General features: G+C 58.7%; 2 protein-coding genes across 2 annotated transcripts in view; both read right to left on the bottom strand.

The window, feature by feature from the left end:
- Window positions 1-497: 497 nt before the first annotated feature.
- Window positions 498-12,216, bottom strand: SCARF2 (scavenger receptor class F member 2). The gene is made up of 11 exons (XM_041729420.1): window positions 12,053-12,216; window positions 7,103-7,161; window positions 6,898-6,999; window positions 6,167-6,686; window positions 5,840-6,058; window positions 5,559-5,687; window positions 4,905-5,008; window positions 4,707-4,824; window positions 4,431-4,546; window positions 3,119-3,271; window positions 498-2,159 (listed from the first exon to the last, which is right to left on the bottom strand). Exons 1-11 carry the CDS (start codon window positions 12,214-12,216, stop codon window positions 1,264-1,266), a joined length of 2,580 nt encoding a protein of 859 aa, XP_041585354.1. The 3' UTR covers window positions 498-1,263.
- A 3,972-nt stretch (window positions 12,217-16,188) lies between these two features.
- The window catches only part of KLHL22 (kelch like family member 22), a 37,901-nt gene continuing 28,769 nt past the window's right edge, over window positions 16,189-25,320 (bottom strand). The window contains exons 6-7 of the mRNA XM_041729217.1: window positions 19,442-19,675; window positions 16,189-17,134 (exon numbers count right to left, since the gene is read on the bottom strand). Coding sequence (XP_041585151.1) covers window positions 16,769-17,134; window positions 19,442-19,675 — 600 coding nt within the window. The 3' untranslated portion in view covers window positions 16,189-16,768. The remainder of the gene's footprint in view (window positions 17,135-19,441; window positions 19,676-25,320) is intronic.

Raw genomic sequence — 25,320 nt, forward strand, 5'->3', positions numbered from 1 at the left:
AGGGAGGGAGGCTGGGGGAGAGTTTCCGGCGGAGGACAAGGAGCCCATTGAGGCAGACAGCGGGGCTCTGTGCAGGGCCAGACCATCTTGTTTGTGCCTGAGGAGGCCCGGCTGGAGCGGTGCCCGTGGCCCACTGGCCCCTGGCCTCAGCCTCTGACCCGCCGCCGCCACACCAAAGAGTGGGGAGCCCCCGAGTGGAACAGCAGGCCCCGGGGAGCAGCACAGGTCAGAGGCAGCACCCGCACAAGCTCCCCGCGCTGGCCTGTCCTGGGCCAGCCTTCATCCTGGGCTGCCGGGAGATCGGGGTGGGCCAAGGCGGCCTGTGGACCCGATACCTAAGCGATGGGCTGAGGGTCGCGGGGGACCCACACCTGGGCTTCCAGCCGCCGCCGCAGCCTGGTGCGTGAGCACAGGCCGCAGAGGGATGAGGTCTCCCGGATTCTTTGAGGGAAGATCCTTGAGCGAGGACGGGCGTAGAGGAAGCAAGCAAAGCACAGGAGAAAAAAAAGGCACTTTATTCAGAAAGCTTTGGCCAAGCCCCTGCCGGGAGGAGCCCATCCTGGGGCACCCGGATGGGGGGGCAGCCCTGCTGGGGGCCTATAAATACGTGTCCTCAGGCCACTGGAGTCGCCCCTCGGCTTCCCGCGGCACGTGGGGTGGTGGGGGGCCATCAAAACCAGCTCGACAGCTGAGGGGCCGGGGCTGGGGGCGCAGAGGGGGGACGTGGGGGCACAGGCCGGGCCGGGGGACGCCGAGGCCCCTGAGGAGCAGAGACCAGCCCTCCTCCCCAGGCTCCAATCCACCAGACGCCCGGGCCGGGCCAGCGGAAGCAGCCCGGCTACCGGAAGTAGCCCTGGGCTACCGTCTAGGAGAGAGCGCCCCCCCGCCAGGGGCGCCAGGCCCCGACCAATGAGAGGCAGCCGAGGCGGAAGTGCGTCTGGCCTCAACCAATGAGAAGGCGCCCGCCGAGCGCGCTCCGGGTCCGTGAGACGCGGTCTCCAGGCGGAACCCTCGGGTCTTTGGCCCTCGGGACCCCCACCCGGCGGAGCCGGCGGAGCCCTCGGAGCCCTCGGCCAAGGGGCGGGGAGAGGCCTGCTGAGCGCCCGCGGGAGCCGGAGCCAACGACACGCGGCCTCCCGCCCCGCGGCTCCAGGCCGAGGCCCCGGGAGGCCGCCGCGGGCACGTCGGGCGGGCGCGGGACGCGGGGTGGCAAGCAGCGCTGCTAAGCCTGGGGAATCTGCGGGCGCGCCGGGCCGCCGCCCGCTACAGGGTGGGGGCGCCGGCCCTGCCCGGCTCGCCCGCCGCCTCCCGGCTCTTCTTGCGCGGCGGCTTCTGTATGGGGGTCTTCTTCCGGGGGGTGTCGGGCGCGGGCGCGGGCGCGCCGGCCGCCGCCTTCTCGGGCCCCGGGGCCTCGGGCGCAGGGCCCGCGCGCGCCGGCGAGGCGGGCAGCACCGAGCGCTTGGCCTTCTGCGGCGGCGCCGGCTTCTCCCGCGGGCCCTGCGCGCCCGGAGCCCCCTCGGCGCGGCCCAGGCTGCGAGTCTTGTCGCGCAGCTCCGCCGCCAGCATGGAGGCGGCCTCGGGCGCGCTGCGCGGGGGGCCGCCCGCGTCCGTGGGCTCCGAGAGGCCAGGGCCGCGGCCCCGCGCCCGAGCCCGGGGCGGCGAGGGGGAGGCCAGGGCTGGCGCCTCCTCCGCCAGCCCCGGAGGCCGGGGCGTCGGGTCGCGGGCCCGGGGGCTGCCGGGCTCCTCCGGCCGCGCCGACGCGTCGCTGGGCGTCCGTTTCCTCTTGCTGGGGCTGGGCGCGGCCTCGGGTCCCGGGAGCGGCGGGGATGGCGCGCGGGCAGCGGCAGCGGCGCCGTGCTTGCCGTGGATCCAGGACACCTTGGGCTTGGTGGCAGGGTCGGGTGGAGGTGGCTTCCTGCGCTCGGGGGATGGCGAGAGAGACAGGCCCCCCGCCTCGCCCCGGGCCCGGGCCGGCCGGGCCTCGCGCCGGGCCACGCGCGCGTACAGCGCCCCCCCGGGCCCGTCCACGCTCGACGCCGACCGCTCGCTGTCCGAGGACGCGGGGAGGGGCGTCGCCTCCTCTGCGGACGCGGGCAGGGTCGCCGGCGCCTCGGCAGGGGCCGTGGGAGGCTCCGCGTCCCGGCTCTCGGCTGCGGTCTCTGCCCAGGGAAGAAGCGCCGGCGCTCAAGGCCTCCGCAGGGCGCTGGCATCTGCCTGCAGGCAAAACCCTCGCCCTTCCCCCTCGGCCTCCCCGCCCCAGCTGATGCTCAGTCTCCTGGCATCTAGACGCGCCTGGGGAAGTCACAGCACCGGCTACAAGCCCTCGGGTGTGCTGATCTCCTGGGGCTGAAGCCCCAACCTCGGCCTGGCCTGGCACCCCTCTGCCACCACATCCCCAACCTGGGGGGGCACATCATCAACTATGACTCTGGAACACCTCCAAGGAGTATTATTCCTCATTAAGAGATAAGGCTTCTGGGGAGCCCGCATGGCTCAGCGGTTTAGCGCCGCCTTTGGTTGGCCCAGGGCGTGATCCTGGAGTCCCAGGATCCAGTCCCACCTCAGGCTCCCTGCAGGGAGCCTGCTTCTCCCTCTGCCTGTGTCTCTGCCTCTCTCTCTCTATGTGTCTCTCATGAATAAATAAATAAAATCTTTTAAAAAGAGAGAGAAGGCTTCTAAGGCTCAGGTTAGTCACCTGCCCAAGGTCACCCAGAGGGATAGTCAAGGGAAGAGAGGCCAAGTCCAGAAAACCAGCTCCTTCCAGGTGTCTGTGACCAAAACTCCAGGGGAAAGTGCCCCACACCCTGTAGACCATCCGCTCCTGTCTCCTCTGCCATCTACCCAAGCCCACAACCTTCTTTATGAATGGTCTCCCTCAAGAAGTGAATCTGAGCTGGGCTAAAGACAGGAGAGCCCATCCGCCTCCCCAGACCCTACCCTAGTCCAGCACTGAGCAGCACAGAACCCCACTCCACAGCCTTGGCTCTGTGTCCAGCCTCCAGTTAAGAGCATCACCACACCCTTCATCCCCACGATCCCTGTCCCTCGGAGCACAGAGATCTTTCCAGCTGGAACATTTCCCCTAACTGCACAGAGGCCCAAGCAGAGCAGTACTCACCCTCGTGCGGTACGCAGTACACGGGCCCTTCATCAGTGGTGTCAAAGGAAGAAAAGGAGGCCCGGGAGGACCATGATGGTGAGGGCTGCTCCAACCCCGACGGTGGCTCCAGGAAGCTACAGTTGAGTGTGTTATCCAGGTCGTGATGGGCCACTGGGGAAGGAGGGAGGCACAGCTGCCAGGGGCCCCACCCTACCCTGGCCTGTGCCCTCACTAGCCCTTCTGCAACAAATGATGGCATAACTAAGACCAGCCCTACCCTAAGACGGTGGGTGGAACAGGCAATTCAACAGGCAGAAGATGGGAGAATGGGTGGAGGTCGACTGGTAAAAAGAGAGAAGGGGGAACAACGCAGTTAAAGGTGCAAGGTTAGTGTGTGCAGCCAGGAAGCAGAACAAGGATGGGCTGAAGTGTTGGAAAAAGAAGGCCAGAGAGAACACCCGGCTGGGACAGGCCATCAGGGCCTCCAAGCCACATTCAGCCCCTGCCTTGTGGGACCCAGGGAGCCTTGAAGCATTTGTATCAGCCCAAGCGTGCAGTGGCAAGGGCACCCTTTGGCTCAGCCCATCTCATCAGTCTGAACTCCCAGGCCTAGCCTCCATGAATGCAGAACCCACATTGGGGGGGGGGGTGTGTGTCTCAGAGGCTGGCTGGCCTGTCCTCCTTTTGTAGCTAGGATGTGGGGTCCAGCCCCCACACTTGTGTCCATAAATCCCACCCCGCTGAGTGGGCCAAGGGGTTTTCTCAGCTGTCACCACCTTTACCTCCCAGGAAATGAGTCTCCCCTCCCCTTCATCTTCAGAAACAGGTGGCAAAGAGGGAGTCTGCTCCTGGTTTGTATCAGTGCAAACAGACCGGAGAGAAGCACCTCCCTCCAATCTGGAGTCCTGACATGGAGTGGGGGAACTGTGGGACGAGCCTGCCCGCCTTCCAGAAGGACCCAGAGCACTGCAGGGAGTCCAGGCGGGTGCCGGGCGGCCTCTACACGTAGCAGAGTTTCCCTGCATAGGTCCCACCTACCACCACACCTCCCCACTCTTGCCCGCTGTTCACCTGCAGCTAGCGCAGTCCTACCAGGATGTCCACACACTCGGGGTGCAATCACTCCCACTCACCGAAACAGGGCCCAAACTTCCCCGACACGCCCCCACACCTGCCTGCACACCGAAGCCTGCTGCCTTCCTCCCCGGGCTCACCGGCATCAGGAGCCCCTCTTTCCGTCCCTCCCCAGCCCACCCACATCAACACCCAAGGCCCGGTATGTCCTGCATCGGGGGGCGTGCCCCCAGAGACCCCGTGCCTGTATCCTTACCTACGACCTTGGGCAGCTTCTGCCTGCGGAGCGGGATCCGGGGCAGCTTCATGCTGATGCGGCTGAAGCGACCGCACAGTCGCTGCGGCGCCTTCTTCCTCCCGAGGGTGAGCTCCCTGCGGGGGCGGGGCCTGAGTGAGGGGGCGGGGCCTGCAGGGGTCCGATCCCCGCCGGAGCCCGAGCTCAGGCGCGCAGGGCCGCACCCCCGGGCGGGGCCCCAGGCCCGGGAGGGGCGCGCGGCCGGAACCCGGGAGAGCGGGCGGCGTCGGGCCTCACCGGCGCGCGGGGTCCTTGCCGCGGCAGGCGCAGCAGCAGCCGAGCAGCGAGAGCAGCAGGCCGAGGAGCAGGGCCAGCAACGCCCCCGCGCCCATCACGCCCTTGCGCTGGTTGGTCTCTGCGGGAAAGCGTCGGGGTCAGGGCGGGCGCCGGCACCCCCGGCGCCTTCTTCAACACGATGCCCCCTCGACCACTCACCCAGGCGGCAGGCACCAGTGATCGGGTCGCACGAGTCCTCGTGGCAGCTGCAGGCCTGGGCGCAGTCGACGCCGTGGAGCCCCGGCGGGCACGTCAGGTTACAGCTGCGGGGGCACCGGGTCAGGAAGGGCCACAGCGGTCCTCCGTGACGCCTCTCGCCCTCGCCCCTGCCCCCAGACAGTCCTGGTTTCCTGTCCCCATTCTCTAGGGTTTGATGCCCACCACCGCCGCCAGGATGATCAACGTTTTGGAAATGTGTCGCAAACTAGCGGGATGGGACCTGGGGGATGCAGTGTCCACTTCTGGGCTGACTGTGGGTGAGAAGAGGGGCTGCCAGCCGGGGCTCATGGCTGTTCAGCGGAGGCCTCTGCTCTCTCGGCACCAGCTCGGGGCCACCTCAACCCTGCGGTCCTCAGGAGCCCACTGGCCACAGGCTGAGCTGGTTGCCAGATCCTGCCCGGAGCGCCGGCTCCACACCAGGGCAGGAAACTGCCCCCGAAGAGCCTGAGCATTCCCTAGCTGCTGTTCTGGAAGACGCAGTTTGAAGGGCCAAGCCTGGGTCTGGTCTAGTGGGCCACCAACCGCACCTGGGGTCTGGCTGGACCCCTGTGCCCAGTGCTACCCCCTGACCCCCTTTGGGTCCCTGGGACTCACTGGGGCCCGTGGACTCCGGGGCTGCACAGGCAACGCCCCGACTGGAAGTCGCAGTGGCCGCTGCCGCAGTCGTTGCACACAAATGCACAGTCCTCGCCGTAAGTGCCATTGCTGCACTTGGTCTCGCACCTCGGAACGCGGGGGGCGGGGCGGGGCGGAGTTAGAGGAAACGGGAGCAAAAGAACCCAACCCCCATCGTGCCCTCCGCGGAGAGCACTCGGGGATTGGCGGGGACGGGGGGCTGCCGCGTGGGACGCATTCGGGCACGGGCTGCTGCTCACCGGTCGCCGATCCAGCCCGCGTTGCAGCGCGTGCACTTGCCAGTGACGTGGTTGCAGGCGTGCCCGTCGCGGCAGGGCGGGCAGCGGTGGCCGCACCCCTCGCCATAGAAGCCGGTGGCGCACGGCTGGTCGCACTTGGTGCCGTTCCAGCCGGGCTCGCATGTCAGGCAGCGGCCCTCGGCCACGGTGCAAGGCTGCTGGCCTTTGCACTGGCCGCATCTGAGGACGGGGCGGGAGGCTAGGCGGGGCCCAGAGCCGCCTCACCCCCCCGCCCCCTTCGGCGCCCCGCCCCCCGCCCCCCTCCCCCGGGTCAGGGGCCGCGCTTACCGGCGGCGGCAGCCCAGGCCGTAGAAGCCGGCGGGGCACGGCTCCCGGCAGTACTTGCCGCGGTAGCCCGGCTCGCAGGCGCACGTGCCGTCCACAGGGTGGCAGCGGCCGCGAAAGCACTGGCAGTAGCGCTCGCAGCGCGCGCCGAAAGTGCGCTCGCGGCACTGGCAGCGGCCGCTCTGCTGCTCGCACGGCGACGTGTTGCAGGCGCACTGATTGTTGCAGCTGCGGCCCCACCAGCCTGCGTGGCACAGGCACGCGCCTGTCTGTGGGTCGCAGCGCGACGTGGCGCTGCAGTAGCACGCGCTGGCGCACTGCGCGCCCCACCAGCCGGGCTCGCAGCGACACGCGCCGCTCCGCGGGTGGCACACGCCATGCTGGCACTGGCACGCATGCTCGCAGCGCGCGCCCCAGCGCCGCGCGTGACACGTACACTGGCCTGTCACGTCCTCGCACTGCCCGTGCGGGTGGCACATACACAGCTCCTTGCAGTCGGGGCCCCAGAACTGGCGCGGGCACTCTGCAGGGGCGGGCGAGGAGGGTGTCGGGCCGGGGTGCCCGCGACGGAGCCCGGGATCCGGACAGGACGCCCCCCACCCCCACCCGCCCCGCGCGGACCCGCCCCCCACCTTTGGGGACCCTCCCTCCCGCTGGATCCCGTTCCCGAGTCAGACCCCGCCCCCCTCCCGGGCCCTGCCCCCTGCCCGGCGCCCTCCCGGATCCCTGCTCACTGGTGTCGCAGTTGGCACCGAAGTAGCCATGGCGGCAGCGGCACTCGCCCGGCCGCACGCACACTTCATTCTCCGAACACGTGGAGTTGCCGTCGCACACCGCTGCGGGCGAGACGGGCCTGAGCCGCCGCGTGTCCTACCCCCGCGCGAGCCGCCCTCTCCGTGTCCCTGCCCACTGCCCAGGTCCCCAGGGTGCCCCACTCACCGACCCCGCACTCGTCCCCTTGCTGCCTCCAGCCGGCGCAGCACGTGGGCTCCTGGGAGCTGCAGGCAGAGAAAGGGCGCCTGAGCCGCGCCGCCTGTCCCTGCTAGGGCTGGCAGCCATGCCCTCGCTGCCCACAGGTGGCTATGGAGGCCCTGCCCTGTGCCCGGTACTGCTGTCATGTGGGGGGATTCCCACAAGGAAGACCCATACTCCAGCCCCGCAGCGCAGACACTGGGAGGCAGCAGAGGGCGACGCCAAGAGAGCTAGCCTCCAAGAACTCCTCAGTCTCCTCCATCAGGGGTCTTCCCACCCCTCCCCATTCCACTTAACTCCTCTGTGACCCCCTGCCCTGGCCAAGGAGGCCTGAGGAAAGAACCCCAGGTGTCCCAGAGGGGCTGGTGAGAGGTCCTCCAGTCTCTGTACCTGCTTAAAGGGGCATTGCTGGCAGTGGGGGCCCGGCCAGATGGGTGCCGGCATCTAGATGTGACATGACCCAGACAGCAGGGACTAGTGGGGCCAGCTGGGCACACCTGGATACCCAGTTGGCAGAGGTGCAGCCTCTGATAGAGGTGTCCACTCGGTGGAGGGGGAGGGCATACCCTGGGAGTCCTCCATGAAGGCAAGGAGAGCAAAGAGAGCAAAACGTGTGGGGCCCAGAGCACCAGGGCAAGGCGTGGAATGGAGGGAGGAGATATTAGAGCATCTACTTACATGTTTTTAAAATCTTGTTTTAATTTTATTTGGTTTTACAAGTTACAAAGTGTTACCTCGTAGGAGGTAAGTAACTAATAACTGTTGCTTTTCAGGGTAGTACAGCCTCCCAAATCCTGGGCACAGAGGTCTGGAGGCCCTGCCAGAGTGATGCATACCCCTGGAGAGGGCATGTGGGGGTTGAGATGGGGTGTGCCCACATTTGGGGAGCGGAGGAGCCGGAGAAGGAACTCAGGCTGCAGGTTCCTGGGTCCCATTAGACCTAGAACTTTGCCCAGATCCTAAAGGCACATAGCAGCTATTCATACTTCAGAGAAAAAGAAGTGTGCTCCTTCAGAAGGGTCCGATCCAGAACCAGGAAGTGGTGTTGGAAGGACGTTGGAAGAAGGCCTGAAACCCTGGTGAGTAGAACCGGCTGGGAAGGGAAAGACCGCAGGTGCCCATATCATCCCCCTCAAAATGCCACCCACCGCCCCCCGCCATTCCCCAGCAGAGAACATCGTCACACCCTGGATGGGCCCCCACCCCACCTAAGGGGTTTGATTCTCTTTCAGGCCAAAGATAAGGAACCTTGGGAACAGGAACCATAAAATCCCAAACTGCAACGGATGGACCCCAGCATCTTTTCTACAAATGATACAGGAAACCAGACCCAAGAACACAAGCAGGCTTGGCCCAGTCATTGTTTCCAGCGACCCAGCCCAGCCACAGGACTCAGGTGCCCATCTGCAGGTGGAGCCAGATCCACCAGCTATTACCCTCCTGCCTTTCCTGCCCATTCTGAACCCAGGTCTCTGGGTAGAGAGCCTCTGCAGGTGTCCCTGTCCCTCCCGTAGGGGCCCTGCCAGATGGCCAGCTGGGATGGCCCTGGAAGCGCTGACCACTTTCTGCCCCGGGGCCACACAACTTTGTGGTTAGGAGTCTGGCTTTTGGGCCACACTAAGCTATGACTTTGGGCCCAGAACTTAACCTCTCTGACTTTCAGTAGAACGGGGCCCATGGGTCTGGCGGGAGTATTAAGAAAACCGAGATATCTAGCGTTTGGCAGGAACTAAGAGCTCAGCCAAAGCTGCAGACTGTTCTCCAGCCCATGCTGTGCAGGTTCCAGGAAGCTCCTGAGTTCCCCTGGTCCCACCCCCCACCCCCAGCATGGCTGGCACCTAGGCCCCACCCAGCAGAGCTAACACCTTCTACCCCCTGGCAGGATGGAGCCCATGTGGGTTCAGCAAGAACATGAGGATGAGCCTGTGGGACAGCTGCCACAGCCTTTCCTTCCGGGTGGGCTGGCAGAGGAGGCCAGGCTGGGGTGGCAAGCCCACCCTCTCAAGAGCTTACAAAAGTGAGATGAGGAGAAAAATGGCCTGGCGCAGGGGTCAGTTCCCACTCTTGAGCTAGAAGTTAGCCAGACCCTGGGGAGCCGGGCCACAGGCTGGTCCAGGTCCCTTAGCAAGCAGGCCTTGCTTCGGCCTGCCCCCTCCAGATCACTGTCATTGCAAACAAAACTGCCGCGATTCCAACCCTGTGATCCTGAACCTGGCCAGGCCAATGCAGCAAAGCACCCTGGGAGAACTGCTTGCCCCACTGTGCCCATGTCTGTCCCCGTTCTCTCCAATCCAGCCTGGAGGCTCCTCTGCCTACCATGCCACTTGGGATCCCATACATCCCTGCTCTCCTCCTACCCCCCTGGACACCCTTCCTCTGGTTTCTGCCCCCCTCCTTGGCTCTGTCCTCTCCTCTCCTCTGCCCAGTCCCTCAGGAAACTCCCCGGGGCCCATCTAGGTAAGGTGCTCAGAATGCTCAGAGCCCTCCAGGGGGGCCCACCTCCCCACACCCAACTCCTAGCCTCCCCCAGCTGGAGCCTTCCCCATCTGAGGTGGTGCCATCCTTCCAGGCTGGGAGCCTGAAACCCCAGAGGCATCCCCTCCACAGTGACTGGGACAGCACACACCTGATTCATGGAGAAACACGCCACTCTCCCTTCCAAACTGGATCGATGAGGATCGATGATGGGATAAACCACTTCCTCCTCTGCCCCAGCCTTGTGAGAGCCACCCTCACTCTCCCTGGTTTCTCCTGACTGACTTCCTAGCTGGTTCCCCCTTTTGCCCTCCTGAGCCAAGTTCATCTGCCAGCTGGTAGCCAAACCGGGTCAGATCCCACCTCTCCTTTGTGTAACACCCCTGGGGGGTCCCATGACCTTCAAAGAAGAAGCCCAGGTCCTCAGAGCAGTGGGCAACCTGCTGTGGCCTGCCCACCCTCATTCTTTGGCTTCTCCACCATCCCCCTCCCAGGCGCTGCCCAGCCCGCATGGCTCTTTTCTGTGCTTCCAGAAGCCTTCCTTTGCACTGAGAGCCTTGCCCCCAGACACCTTCTCTCCTGTGGCTCTCTGCCCACACATTACCCCTCAGTGGGTCTCCCCAGAAGACCCTAAAGGATACAGCACTCCCCAACTGAACACTTCCTCCCCAGCACTCGCTAGATGTCAGATGACTTGCTGGAAGGCTCCTCCACTGGGGGGACGGGGTGGTATTTGTCTCTGCCGCTGTGTATGGCTACACCAACCAGAGGCCTGGCACACACAGTAGGTGCATGGGGTTTTACTGGTTGAGTGTATGTCCCCCTCTTCCGGTCCTCCTGACTCTGAGCCCCTGGTGGGAGCCTTGGACGGGTAATGGAAGAAATGGCCCAGTCCCTGGGTGGGGAGTGCCCAGAAAAGCTGTCCTTCCCAGAAACCGGGGGCTCACATAATCACAATCACCCCGTCTCCACTCCACGAGGGGGGTACCACCCCCAACCGCATTTGACAGAGGCCGAGACAGGCCCAGGGAGGCTGAGCGGTTTGTCCCGGTCCACCCAGGTGGGAAGGGTGGCACGAGGATGGGGCTCTGGGCTACCGGACAAGCCACCCCACGGGCGGGGCGGGGCGGGGGCAACGAGCGCAGGCCGAGGCTGCCGACGGCTCGCGCCGCCCCCGGATCCCGGCGCGGAGCCCCACCGGGGAAGGAGCGCCGAGGCGGAGACAGGCGGCCGCGATCGCGCCCTCCCCCTCTCAGGCGCGGCCCCGCCCGCCGCTGCCACTGCATTCCTGGGGCCGGGGAGGCCCGGGAGGCGGCGGCGGCGTCGATGTGAAGCAGATGGCGGGCCAGGCCGGCCCCCGCCCCGGAGGCGGGGCTCGCGGTGGGGAGGGGTCTGCGCGCCTCGGGATCCCAGCTCGGAAACCCCGCGCGGCCCCCTCGCAGCCCCTTGTCTGCGGCGGCCGCCGAGCCCCCGGACGCGGCCTCCCAAAGCCCTGCGGCTCGGGGCGCCTCGACGGGACCCGGCCCGCGGCCCCGGGGCCTCCTCTCCAGCTGCCCGAGCTTCCCGCCCGCCCGGCGCCACCCCCCACCCGCCCCGGCTCGCGCCAAGGCACCCCCAAATGCCGGCTCCGGGGCCCGGGCGGAGATGCCCTTGACCTCGCCGTGGCCTCTGACCGGCCGACCAGGTCCCCCGAGCCCGGCGCCCACGCCTGGGGGCCTGTCGTCCGCTCTTCCCCCGCTCAGGGTCTCGGGCCCGCGGCTCTCCGGCGCGGCCTGCCCGCTGCCCGTCCCACGGCCGCTTCCGCAGCCCGCACCTCGCGGAGCCCCACGTCTGCGCGCCCCGCCGCGCACCCAGCCTCCCCCCGGGAGTCCCACCTCCGTGGGACCCCGCGCACGTCGTTGTCCCCCCGGATCCCGCTTCTGGTCCACTGTGAGCGCGGCGGCTCCGCGGCGCCCAGCTCCATCACCACCCTCCTCCCACCCGCGCCCACGGCTAAGGCACAAACCCGAGCTTCCGAGCCGCGCCGGCCTGAGATTCGCCGGCTCCCTGCTCGCAGCAGCGCTGCTCCGCCTCCCCTCGACCCTCGCGCCCCTCCGGGCTCGAGCCGCACTCGCGCCGGGGCCTTTGCACATGCCCTTCCCGGACTTCTCCCTGCGGCCTCCGCAGCCCGCGGGGGGCTCCGCTCCCTTAGGTCTGGAATCCCAGACTCCGCGCGTCACCCCTCGGGGCGCCCACTGCGCCCGGTTCTCCCCTCCGCTGACTCCGCGTGCGGGGTATCCTCGGATGCACCGTCGTGGCCCGGCGCCCAGGCTCGGCCTGGAGAGGAGTCGGCGAGGGCGGCGGGAAGGACCGAGCGCTTAGCCTGGGGAGGTCCCGGGAGCCCCCCGCCCCGCGGCCCTGGCGCCCCCGCGGCCCCCTCCCCCAGCCCGGCCGGGCTCCTACCCGGGCGCGCGACACACGTTGCGGCCGCGCGGGTTCAGCTCCTGGGGCGCCGCGGGGCCGGGCAGCAGCCAGAGCAGGAGCAGCAGCGGCGGCAGCGGCGACGGCGGCCCCCCGGCTCCCCGGCGCCGCGCCGGCCCGGCCCCCCGGGGCCCTGCGCCCTCCATGCGGCGGGGCAGGCGCGGGGCAGGCGCGGGGCGGGCGCGGGCGCGGGTGCGGCCGCAGCGAGAGCGGCCGGAAGCGGAGTGCGCGGCCGGGCGGGGGGCGGCAGGAGGGGCGCCGGGCCGGGCAGGAAATTCCACATCGGCTCCCTGATCCCGGGCCAGCCGCGGCCGGCCAGGCGGCAGCGCCCGCCCCGCGCGCCAGACCCCACCCTCCGGCCGCGCCGCCGCCCCTCCGCGCGCCCCCGCCCCCACGCGGCCGCTCGCAAACTTGGGGGCGAACTTGGAGGCGGCCCGCGGAGCGCTGGGAGAGGGAGGGGCGCGGGGGGCCGCGCGAGGAACCCCCAGCCCGGAGCCTTTCCCCTCGCTCTCCAGACAGCCGCCGGGGAAGCCGCCCCTGCGCGCCCAACGCACGGCCAGGCCCGGGGCGGGAAGGGCGGTGGGGGGCGAGAACGCGACGCCCCGAAGCTCTCGGGTCCCCAGCGCCTCGGAACCGGCCGCGGGAGGGCGGCCGCAGACGGCCCAGGTCCCGGCCGAAAGTAGGCCCGGGTTCCCCCGCGCGAAGCCCTGTGGGAGCTGGGCCGGGAGGGTGGCTCCTCAGGCTCCCCTCTGTGCAGCGGGGCTTGCAGAGGACGCGCAGCAGGATGCTCGAGGCCTCTGGGCACCTGAGCCCTGGGCGTCTCCACGGAAGGAGAATGGCCCAGCTGTGGGCTCCGATAGAAGGCGGCGGGCAATGCAGGTGGGGGCCGAGGCCGAGGGAGGAGGCCGGAGAACCCCAGCGGCAGACTCTGCAAACCTCCTCCAGGGGAGGAAGAGGAGCCTGGGAGAGAGGTTGTACTCAGAAGGCTGTTGGGTCACCAGAAGTCAAGGTCCAGAGGGTGGAGGTTGGGGGGGGCTCCTGCAACAGGAAGAGTGGGGTGACAGCAGAGAGCAGAGCAGGGGCGGTGGGGGAGGGGAGCAAAGTTGAGAGGAACAGGGTTTGGGGGGGGCAGGGAGGAAGAGGAACCCAGCCTGGGAACAGAGGAGGTGCCAGTGCTCTGGGACACACACCCAATCCTAGGGGCCATGGAGCGGGAAAGGCGGGCAGGCCGGGGTAGGGAACATGAAGCCGGCATCCAGGTCCCAGCAAAGATGAACTCGTCTTTTGTTAGAGTTGGGAGCTGGCGGGAAGACCGGTGCAGGGAGAGGGCACCTGCCATCTCTGGGAGGGGTACATACGGGCTCCCCGAGGAGGAGGGAGAGGTGATGTCCTTCCTCAGTGGCCCTGGAGGTGGTCAGAGTGGAAGATGGCCTGAAGGAGGGGCTTGGAATAACTGCTTGAAAGGCCAAGCTGTGGACATCACCGGGCTGGCTGGGCCAGAGGCCTGTCCGGGGCAGGTGGGTGGAGGGAGGAGCCAAATGGGGAACTTTGAAGGTTTGGGGCCTCCCTCAGTCATGCGGGTTCAGGAGGGAGGCCTCAAGGCAGGCAGCAGCTGGGCAGGTGGAAAGGGAAGTCGTAGCCCGAGATCACAAATGCAAATACCTCTTGGGGACAAGTAAACAGGCCAGCCACTTGTGGGCAGCTCCGCCTGGGCACGGCCCTGACCTCACAGTGCCCTCCCAGTGCCCGGGCCCTTCCCAGGAGGGGGCATAGACAGACTGTCAGCAACAGAGGCCCAGCAGAGGGCCCTGGCGCTGCAGGGCCTGCCCAGCAGCCTGTGGCAGCCCAGCTCCGGGCTTTAGGGGCACAGGCCCCAGGGCTTCGGACACTCACCGCCAGCTGGACGGAGTTCATGGACAGGTGTCTCAAATTCCATCACCTTCTTTCCCTTTCCTCAGAACTGCTTGCCACCCCCAAATTTCCTCCTCTGTGAAGGCAGCTGGATGATGCCCCCACCCCATGCCAACACCAGGACCTCATCAATGTCTCAAATATGTATCTACCGCATCCGTACCGCATCCGTGTATCACCCAGAGGCGTCTTTCTAATCACATCCGGCTGCCTCCCACTGCTCGCAGGACTGTCCCCAGCCTCATCTCACTCAAGACTCACAGTCCTCAGGGCCCCTGGGTGGCTCAGTCAGTTAAACGTCTGCCTTCAGCTTGGGTCATGATCCCAGGCTCCTGAGATTGGGCTCTGTGTTGGGCTCCCTCCTCTGCGGGGAGCCTGCTTCTCCCTCTGCCACTCCTCCTGCTTGTGTTCTCTCTCAAATAAATACATAAATAAAGTATTAAAAAGGAAAGAAGTCTATCTTAAAAAAAAAAAAAAACCCACAGTCCTCCACATATGTACCATCATGGCCACCTCCCCATTGATGGCAAGTTCAGGTCGAATTCAGGGCCCATGTCTGTCCCCCGATCAGGAGACTGAGAAGTGTGGGTGAGTGACGGTCCACATGGCTGGCCTGGTGCCAGGTGAATATCATGATGAGGAAGCTGTGAGTTCACAGGCACCCACAGACAACCACACAGACACACCACAGGGGTCTGCAGCCTGGGCCACCTAGCTGGTTCCGGCCAGGATGGCTTCCAGGGGGACCTGAGAGGGTGAGGGTTTTGCAGGCAGAAAGGGCTGAGCCCCAAGCTGAGTGAGGGCATGCGGGCAGGGCCTGAGAGCCTGCCAGGCTGGAGAGCCCAGGCTGCCTAGGTCCTGAGACAAGTGCTGGGAGGAGGTAGCCTGAATGCCTCCAGGCTGGAGGGTGGCAGGACTCCTCTCAGGTCTCAAGCCTACCCCACCCCATGCCCATGGGGCCTCACAGGCCCTCCTTCCCCATCCTGTAGAGCACAGATCTCTTACAAAGCGGTGGCTGCACCTTGATGGCTCTGGGTGGGGCATTACACCAGCAAGCCTGGGACACACCGCTGAAGGGGGGTGGGCATTTCTGGTGCTTCTCCTTCCCAGAAATCCTGGGGTCTGCAGGAACTGCTGCCTTGGCCTGCTGGGTATTAGTAAAGACCAGAAATGCTGGGTCCTTATTGTGAGACCCTTAGCAAGGGAGATGATGCTAAAGAACGTGGTCATTCTGTCCCCTTGGAAGTGACCCACTAGGGTCAACAGTGGGATTGCCACCTGAGGTATAAGTGCATGATGTCTCTTTGAGGTTGCAGAGTGGGGCCATATTTTTGCAGGGAACTCAAGCCCCAAGTGACAGATAGGAAGATCATACATATGGTCCTGAGGGGCAGACAGCAACTTCCACTAGCCTCACACCACACCCCAAAGTCCTTAGGGTATCTGGACCCTACCCCCTTTCTCCTCCCACAAGCAGCTTACACTGACCCCTCTGTTCTCCTCCATCCATGACAGAGTGCCAGCTGCCACAGGCTCTGGGCAAGACACTGGGGTACAGAAAGAAGACCAGTTGTCCTCATGTTCTCTGCCCAGGAGACTTGGGAAGTCACAGATCATCCGCAGATTGCTCTCTGCTGTTGGGAGTTTGCAAGAGCAGAAGCTGTGGCAGATGGGAGAGTGTTCAGGTGGAAGCTCTACTGTGCAGAAGCAAAGTAGGTGCTAGAAGCCCAGCCCATTCACTGGTGGCCCCAAGGTTGCCATCCACTGAACCAGCTTGCCCCTTGAGATGATGTGCTAAGAACTGAGCTAGTGAACCTAGAGGAAATGCAGTTCCCCTTCCCACCTCTGTGCACACTCAGATCCAGCAAACCGGGAGGAGCCTATGGCGACTAGACCTCCCTCCCCAGACATGGGGCTGGGCTTTACTTGGGGCCACGAGATGGAGCTAGACTGAGGTTCAGAGAAGAGCACCCCACCAGGGAAGGCCGGGTGACCACCTGTCAACAGACCAAGGTGGGTTTTCAGGTTTCCCAGTAACAGCCCTGCTAGCTGGGGGTGTACCGTGCTTTTCCCTCCTCCGATGGGGGCTCCTGGCCTGCCACTGACTCTCAGCAGTTGATCCCAGAAGCCAGTGCTTCTCATGGGGCAGCCCTGCACAGGCTGTGAACGGATGGTGAGGCCGCGGCCACAGGAAAACAATTCACACCTTTTGTAAGATGATTTATTTCATTTATCAACAACATGGAGTCAGAAAAGCCCAGCTGCAAGGGACCTTTTTACTACTAGAGCCAGTCTTGGGCAACTCTGTCTCTCTGTTCCCTCTCCAGGCCTCGGGAGCTCAGCAGCCCCTGGATGCCAGGCAGGCGACGGGCTCACTCCACTCCCTCCCTGCCCATGGAAAGGGGCGCAGTGTGCCTCGGCCCCCTCACCCACAGGGCCAGTCCCCAGGTCCCTTTGGAGAAGGTGCCTTCTCAGCCCAGCAGGGACTAGAACCAGGGATTGGGGAGCCAAGACAGCTGGTGACGCCATGCCCCATCCAAGCTGAGGTGGAGCGGGCCCGGTAAACTCCTCCAGAGAACCAGGGCCCTTCGCAAGCATTCCCCATTGTAGGGTGATCACAGCCACAGATCTGCAGAGCCCCCCAAATACAACTGTAGATTGGTGTGAAGGATGGGTAGCAGGAGCTGGCAAGCAGGCACTGCCAACAGGTGGCAGGTGGAACCGCCTGGGGGCCCGCTGCCCTCAGAGCTCCCGCCACCTTCCCTTCTGACACCAGGTGCTGGAGCCCTAGTCCTCGCTCGAGTTGTCAAACTCCTCCCAGTCAGACACGCTCATCACCTCGGAGGCAAAGTCCGGGTCAGCCTGGCTGCGGTCCGGAGTCCCACGAGGCGGCTCGAGGAGCAGGGAGCGGGGCAGGGTGAGTACGCAGGCTGCCAGGCCTGAGATGGAGTTGTCCAGCTGCGGGCCCTCCTCCCAGCAGTCCTTCTCCACGTCATAGATGTGCACGTAGCCCGTGCGGCTGCCACGGTTGTGTGAGCGGCCACCCAGCACATAGATCCTGGTGTCCAGCACAGCAATGCCAGGCTCGCCATGGCCGGCTGGGAGTGGGCAGACAGATGACCACTGCCCGGATGTGCAGCTGTAGCAGGCCACCTGCAAAGCCAAGGTCAGAGTAAAGCTGGGCACCTGCTGGGATGGAGACTGCCAGGCCGCCGGGGCCAGATGGGCAGGGCAGCACTCTTGGCCAGGCCCTGGGTTCAGACCAAGACTGAGGGGCACGGCCAGGCTGTGTGTAAACCCGGCTCCCCTGGAGGAAGAGTTTGGGGCCTGCATCAAAATATCCTGTCCACGGACCAGGCTGATCCTCTGTCCTGCCTTCAGGAGCCTCAGCCAGCCTGTGGCCCCAGGTGTGTGGCAACACAGTGGGCACACCGGCATGCTCTTCTCTAAGGCCTGAGATTCTCTCCTCTCCACAAGACTGACTGACCAAAGACACGGACCCCCAACTAACTCCCTCAGAGCACCCAACACCAGGGAGAAGTGCTGATAAAATGTGTAAATAGTTAATTTGCTGACTAGGGATGACCATCAACATTCTCACATCTCAAAATTACCCCAAACAGTAAACAAACATATGGGGAAATGTCTGACCTTTTTTTAATCCAAAAAATGTAAAATCGGAGTTAAATTTGTCCCTGACAACTACCAGCCACCGGGGGGAAAAAATCACAAGACCCAATGCTGATGAATGTGTAATGAAGCCATTTCATGGGTGTCTGTTTGTCTGCCATTCCAGGAAGGCTATTTGACAGTATGTATTAAGAGCCCCCCAAATCTTATTTTTTTGATTTAATAGTACATTTGTTTTTCTAGCTGTGGTAGGCAGAAAAATGACCCTCCTAAGAAGTCCATGTCCTAAAATCTCTAAAGTTGTGTTACTTTATATGGCAAAAGGGACTCTGCAGACAAACGTAAGGGTATGGACCTCGAGGTGGGGAGGGTATCCCGGACTTTCCGGGTGGACCCATCTAATGGCACAAGTCTTTGAAGGCAGAAAGGGAAAGTCTAACAGGAGAGAAGAGAAGTTAGAAGGACAACCTGCTGTAGCTGGCTAAGGACGAAGCGGCCTCATACCAGGGAATGCAGAGGCCTCTAGAAGCCAAGGAGGGCCTTTAGCTGACAGCCAGCAAAGAAACAGGGACCTCAGTTCTGATAACCCGAGTGAGCAACGAGTCAGATTCTCCCCTAAAGCCTCTAAAAAGGACAGATTCCCTGATGTCACCCAGATTTTATCGCAGTGAGACCACACTGGACTTAGGACCTACAAAAATTAAGAATACACTTATGCGGCGCCTGGGTGGCTCAGTTGGTTAAGTCTGCCTTTGGCTTGGGTCATGATCCCGGGGTCTCTGCTCACGCCTGCTTCTCCCTCTCCCTCTCCTTGTGCTGTCAAATAAACAAATAAAATATTTTTAAAAATAATAAAAAGAATGTACTTATATTGTTTCAAGTTATTAAGTTGGTGGTGATTTGTCATGGCCACAATAGGAAACTGATCCACGAGAGCCGACGGGTTCTCACCACTCAGAGCCTGTTAAAACAGACTGCTGAGCTCCACCCCTGGAGCTTCCAATTCAGTGGGTCTGGGGTAGGACCTGAGAACCTGCATTCTAACAAGTTCCCAGTGATGCGGATGCTGCTGTTCTGGGACCGCACTTTAAGAAGCAGAGCTCTCACCTAAGAAAACAATCCAAAATACCTGAAACACACTACAAAGTAAATATTATTTATGTTACTTGGAATAGCTAAACTTTGGACCAATCCAAATGATGCACCAACATGACAGGATTCTGCATGGCCACTAAGATGGGGCAGTGGCTACGGAAATTGTGTATTAAACTGGAAAACAGCCACCACAAACTTTAGCCAGAAGCAGGAAAGCTCTTTACCTACAATGAGGGGGAAACCACGCACAGAGAGGACTAAAGAACAGTGGCACCAAGTAGGATTATGGGTACTTTTCTTCAGCCTTATCCATTATTCAAAGGTTCTGCAATTCGGTTATACTAACTTTATAATTGATGTTTTCAATAATAAAAACAAATGAAAGTGCCCTGCCTCATACTATAAAGGTGGATACATGTCATCTGTCCAAACCCAGAGAATGTACACCACCAAGAGCAAACCCTGGTGTAAACTGTGGTGTTGGGGTAAGAACATGTCACCGTGGGTTCATCGATTGCAACAAATGTCCCACTCTGGTGGGGAAGACCATGTGTGCAGGGATGAGGGTATACGGGAAATCTCTGCACTTTCTGTTCAATTTTGCGGAGAATCTAAAACCACTATAAAAAATAAAGGCTACTTAATAAAAAGGCAGACATGTGGCACATAAATTTTCATCCAAAACAACTGGAAGAGATGGGAAGAACATATGTGGGGTGGCCCAGCTCTGCTCACCTGGTGCACATCCCTCCTGTAGCCAGCGTCATTGTTGCTACCCCCGATCACGTACAGCTTGTCCAGGAGGGTAGCCATGCCATGCCAGGCTCGCCGCACGGGCCCATCAGCCAGACTGTGCCAGGTGTTGCTGTCTGGGTCATAGCAGTGCGTCTCCTTTAGGTAGTCTTCCCCTCTGCGGCCACAAGTAACGTACATCTTCCCCTCCAGTGTGGCGCCCGCATGGGCATATACCTGCATGGGGCCACCAAGAGAACCAGGGATGGCTAGGAAGGAGGCAAGAGGGCCACAAGGGAAGACAACTAGGAGCCTCATGGAAGCCACTCATACCCCTCAGTTGCTCTGTGCCTCCTGGTATCCCCAACTTCTACCTCACATCCTGCTGAGAACACTCCCTGATTCGGTCCCAGTCATCCACCCTGACCTTACCCTAAAAGGGGATGGGTCTACGGACCCAGAGATAACTCTGAGCTTTTATGAAGGGGAAAACGGAATCTCTGTCTCTCCCTTCCCCCTAAGGGAGACATCGGCATGGGGGGCTCAAAACAATCAAAGCACAGCCTTGAGAGCCAGTCACAGGAGGAGACAGCACTTCTGGGAATATCTGACCCACCCTCAGTGATCTGCACCTTTCCCCAACTCCCAGTACAAGCCAATCCTCCAGGCCCGCTGACCCCACTTTCAAAATCTGTTCACAAATATCCAGCAGTATGGTGAGAAGAGTAAGATGCAAATTCAAACACAAAGATCAATGCCATTTTAGTGATGGTTATTTGTGGAGGAAGAAAATATACCACCCTGCTATCGACTTTGGTCCTCAGACTTTCAAGCGCACCCTAGCAGGGGGTCTCCTCCTTGCTCAGGCAGCTAGACCCCTCACACTGGTCCCTACTGCATCCAGGACCTCCTCTCTCATATCCACTTGCTCAACCCACCCCAAGCAAGGCTTCCGCGCATGGGCCCCAAGGCAGAGTACTGTTTTTTGGGGGTAGAAGAGGTATGGAAGCTCTGGGGCTTGGGTTACAGAGCCAGCCACCAACACTCGGGCTATGTGGTGACACAGCAAAGGGCTGGAGAGGTAGACAGGGTGGAGAACAGGGGACAGAGCAGTTCACAGGACATAAACCAAGGGCTTGAGTTTTTTCTCATCAGTGTGGGGGTCTGGGGAGGTCTTGGTGTTTAGGTTTTTTTTTTTTTAATTAAACTTTTCATTTTGAAGTATAGACTCACATGTAGTTTTAAGAAAATAATACAAATGCCATGTACCCTTTACCCAGGCCCCCAGTGATATGAGCTGGTACAACTCTAGCACAACGCGACTCTAGTACAACCAGGATGCTGACACTGACACAGTCAAGACACAGGACACTTCCATCTTCACTAGGATGCCTCCTGTTGCCTTTTTTTTTTATTTATTTAAGATTTTATTTATTTATTCATGAGAGAGAGAGAGAGAGAGAGAGAGAAAGAGAGAGAGAAAGGCAGGCAGAGACACAGGCAGAGGGAGATGCAGGCTCCATGCAGGGAGCCTGACATGGGTCTCAATCCCGGGTCTCCAGGATCACGCCTCGGCGCTAAATCGCTGAGCCATCCGGGCTGCCCCATGTTGCCTGTTTGTAATCACACCCACATCCCCCCGCCCCAAACCCCTTCTTTAATCCCTGTCAACCACCAATCTGTTTCTCCATTCCTATAATTCTGTCATTTCAAGACTGTTACATGAATGGAATCATGTAACCTTTTGAGACAGGCTTTCTATGGTACCTCTATGTTACCTAGACTGTTGCTCATGTGTGTCCATAGTTCACTTTTATTGCTGAATAGAATTCCATGCTACAGTTTGCTTAGCCATTCACCTGTTAAAGGACATCTGATTTGTTTCCAGTTTCTGGCTGTTACCAATAAACCACTATGTTTGTGGTACAGAGTTTTCATTTTTCTGGGATAAATGCCCAGGATGGCAACTGCTGGGTTACATGGTAGTTGGAAGTTAACTTTTTTTTTTTTTTAATTTTTATTTATTTATGATAGTCACATAGAGAGAGAGAGAGAGGCAGAGACATAGGCAGAGGGAGAAGCAGGCTCCATGCACCGGGAGCCCGACGTGGGATTCGATCCCGGGTCTCCAGGATCGCGCCCTGGGCCAAAGGCAGGCGCCAAACCGCTGCACCACCCAGGGATCCCGGAAGTTAACTATTTAAAGACATTGTGAAATTCTTTCCCAGTGTCTCTGTGCCAATTTACATTCCCATTAGCCATGTATGAGCAACCAACCTACCTCCTCTGCAGCCTTGCCAGCACTGAGTGTTGCCATTAGTTTTTTGTTTTTTTTTTTTTTTAAGCTACTCTAACAGGTAGTTTTCTCACTCTGGGTCTAAGTTGCGCTTCCCTAATGGCTAATTATGTTGAACATCTTCTCATGTGCTTGTTTGCCATCTGACAACCCTTCTTTGTTTTGATGAAGTCCCATTTATTGATTTTTCTTTTTACGGCTCATGCTTTGGGGGTCAAGTCTAAGTACCTGTTGCCCAGTCCTACATCCCAAAGATTTTCCTCTACTATTTTCCTCTAAACACTATTTAGTTTTATATTTTAGAGCTAAGCCCGTAAACCACTTTGAGTTAATTTTTGTATAAGGTATGAGGCTTGGGTCGATGTTTCTTTCTTACAGATTCCAAGACTCTTATATAATTTGTTGAAAAATTATCTTTTCTCAGTTCAATTGTTTCTGCACCTTTGTAAAAAAATCAGATGGACTGGGATGCCTGGGTGGCTCAGCATTTGAGTGCCTCCCTTTGGCCCAGGGCGTGATCCTAGAGTCCCGGGATTGAGTCCCACATCAGGCTTCCTGCTTATCTCTCTGCCTATGTCTCTACCTCTCTCTGTGTCTCTCATGAATAAATAAAATCTTTAAAAAAAAAAAATCAGATGGTCTTATTTGTGTGGGCCTATTGTGGATTCCCCATTCTGTTGCACTGATCTTTGTGTCTATCCCTCTGCCAATAACACAGTGGTAAATCCTGCAGCTAGGTAGTAAGTCTTGAAATCGTGTAGACTTATTCTTCCCACTTTATTTACAAAATTGAGGTATTCTAGATCCTCTGCACCTTTCCATGTAAATTTCAGAACAGTCTCATGTATATTTACAAAAACTGTTGCTGAAATTTTGATATGAATTGAGTTAAACACCATGTATCAATCTGGGAAGAACTGACATCTTTTTTGAGTTTTCCAATCCATGTACATAGTATGTCTCCCCACTTATTTACATTTTATTTCCTTCATCAGCATTTTATTATTTTTAGCATATACATTCTTTTAAGTGTTACTAAATTTATACCTAAGCATTTCATTTTTAGGAGTTATTATAAATAGCATTCTTTTTCATTTCAGTGTCCACATGTTCATTGCTAATATACAAAAATGCAATTAATTTTTGCAGGTTTGGGATCCCTGGGTGGTGCAGCGGTTTGGCGCCTGCCTTTGGCCCAGGGCGTGATCCTGGAGACCCAGGATCGAATCCCATGTCGGGCTCCTGGTGCATGGAGCCTGCTTCTCTCTCTGCCTATGTCTCTGCCTCTCTCTCTCTCTCTCTGTGACTATCATAAATAAATTAAAAAAAGAAAAAAATTTTTTTGCAGGTTTGTCTTTTTTTTTTAAAAAAAAGATTTTATTTGTTTATTCATGAGAGACACAGAGAAAGAGAGGCAGAGACACAGGCAGAGGGAGAAGCAGGCCCCGCACAGAAAGCCCGACGTGGGACTCCATCCTGGGTCTCCAGGATCACACCCTGGGCTGAAGGTGGCGCTAAACCGCTGAGCCACCTGGGCTGCCCCAGGTTTGTCTTATATCCTACAATCTCACTGAACTCACTTATTAGTAGATGTGCCACCAAGTGAGTACTGAACTCACTTATTAGTCCTAGGATTTTTTTTTTTTTGGTAGATCCCTTTAAGACTGTATGTATGTACGTATTTATTTATTTGAAAGAGAGAATGTGTACACAGGGGGTGGGGCAGAAGAAGGAGAGAGAGAGAACCTCAAGCAGAATCTGTGCTGAGCATGGAGCCAGACATGGAATTCAATCTCATGACCCTGAGATCACGACCTGAACTGAAATCAAGAGATGGACACTTAACCACCTTAGCCACCCAGGCATCCAGGTAGATTCTTTTAGATTTTAGACAACTGTTTCATCTTTAGGATTAGTTTTATTTCTTCCCTTTCAATATGCATGCTTTATTTTCTTTTCTTGCCATACTTCACTAGCTAGACCTTCCAGGACTATAATGAATAAGAGTGGTGAGAGCAGACATCCTTGCCCTGCTCCCTACCTCAGTAAAAACATTCAACTCAGTCTTTAACTATTATTATTATTTTTTAAACATACTTTTCTTTTTTTTTTTTTAAGACTTCTATTTATGCATGAGAGACATAGAGAGAGAGAGAGGCAGAGACACAGGCAGAGGGAGAAGCAGGCTCCATGCAGGGAGCCTGACGTGGGACTCGATCCCGGGTATCCAGGATCAGGCCCTGGGCTGAAGGCAGCGCTAAACTGCTAAGCCACGGGGGCTGCCCTCTTTAACTATTAAACACAACATCAGCATTAGGATTTTTATATATGGTCTTCATCAGGTTGAGGAAACTCATTTCTATTCTCATTTTTTGAGTTTGATCATGAATAGATGCAAAATATTGTCAAATCCTTTTTCTGCCTTGATATGATTATACAATTTTTAACATAGTGGATTATACAGATTAAATTTCAAATATGGAACTAGCCTATCTACTATCTCTGTAACCAACTCCATTTGTTCATTCATTTCTTTTATCAAGGGGGGATAATTCTATTTGCTAATATTTAGTGAAGGATATTCATATGTATATTTATGGGAGACTTATCTTTTTTTGGTACTGTCTTTGTCTGGTTTTGCTATCAAGTTAATATTAACCTCATAAGATGAACTGGGAAATATTCTTTCCCCTTCTATTTTCCAAAAGAAAAAAAAACAAAAACCCCCACAGAACTGAAGTTAACTTTTCTTTAAATGTTTAGTAGAGGGCAGCCTGCGTGGCTCAGTGGTTTGGTGCTGCCTTCGGCCCAGGGCCTGATCCTGGGGCCCCAAGATCGAGTTCCACATTGGGCTCCCTGCATGAAGCCTGCTTCTCCCTCTGCCTGTGTCTCTGCCTCTCTATGTCTCTAATTAATTAATAAATAAAATCTTTAAAAATATTTTTAAAAAATGTTTAGAATTCTTATTAAAACAATCTAGATCTGGACATTTCTTTTTGGGAAGTTTGATTTCCTTTTTTTCTTCTTTTTTAAAAATATTTTATTTATTTATTTATGAGAGGCACAGAGAGAGGCAGAGACATTGGCAGAGGGAGAAGCAGGCTCCTCACAGGGAGCCCAGTGTGGAACTTGATCTCAGGTCCCCTGAGCCAAAGACAGACGCTCTACCACCAAGCTACCCAGGCATCCTGGGAAGTTAGATTTCCTGAAAGGTAGAAGGCTATTCAAATTATCTATTTAGTCTCAAGTCAGTTGTGTTAGATTGCATTTTTTGAGGAATTCATCTATAATCAAGTTTACACGATTAAGGTTGTTCATAGTATCCTCTTCTCATCCTTTCTATGTCTAAAGGCTTCGTAGTAATGTCCTATTTTATTCTTGATATTTTTAATTGTGACTTCTCCTTCTAGAAATTTGTCAATTTTATTTACCTAGTTAAAGAACCAGTTCTTTGTTTTGTTGATTTTCTCTACTATTTTTCTGCTTTTAACTTCACTGATTTCTGTTCTTTAATATTTCTTCTGCTTGATTTGGCTTTACTTCACTTTTTTTTTCAAGTTCTTAAGCTAGGAGCTTATACTATTGA

The sequence above is a fragment of the Vulpes lagopus genome, chromosome 14, assembly GCF_018345385.1.
Source record: "Vulpes lagopus strain Blue_001 chromosome 14, ASM1834538v1, whole genome shotgun sequence".
Lineage (NCBI taxonomy): Eukaryota > Metazoa > Chordata > Mammalia > Carnivora > Canidae > Vulpes > Vulpes lagopus.

What these genes read in the sequence shown, in the direction of transcription:
- SCARF2 (XM_041729420.1), bottom strand. Translation starts at nt 12,216, where the DNA reads ATGGAGGGCGCAGGGCCCCGGGGGGCCGGGCCGGCGCGGCGCCGGGGA. An exon ending in CCCGGAGTCCACGGGCCCCA is followed by an intron (nt 5,009 to 5,558) that starts GTGAGTCCCAGG and finishes GTGCCCCCGCAG; the next exon opens with CTGTAACCTGACGTGCCCGC. An exon ending in GAAGCTGCCCAAGGTCGTAG is followed by an intron (nt 3,272 to 4,430) that starts GTAAGGATACAG and finishes CTCCTTCCCCAG; the next exon opens with TGGCCCATCACGACCTGGAT.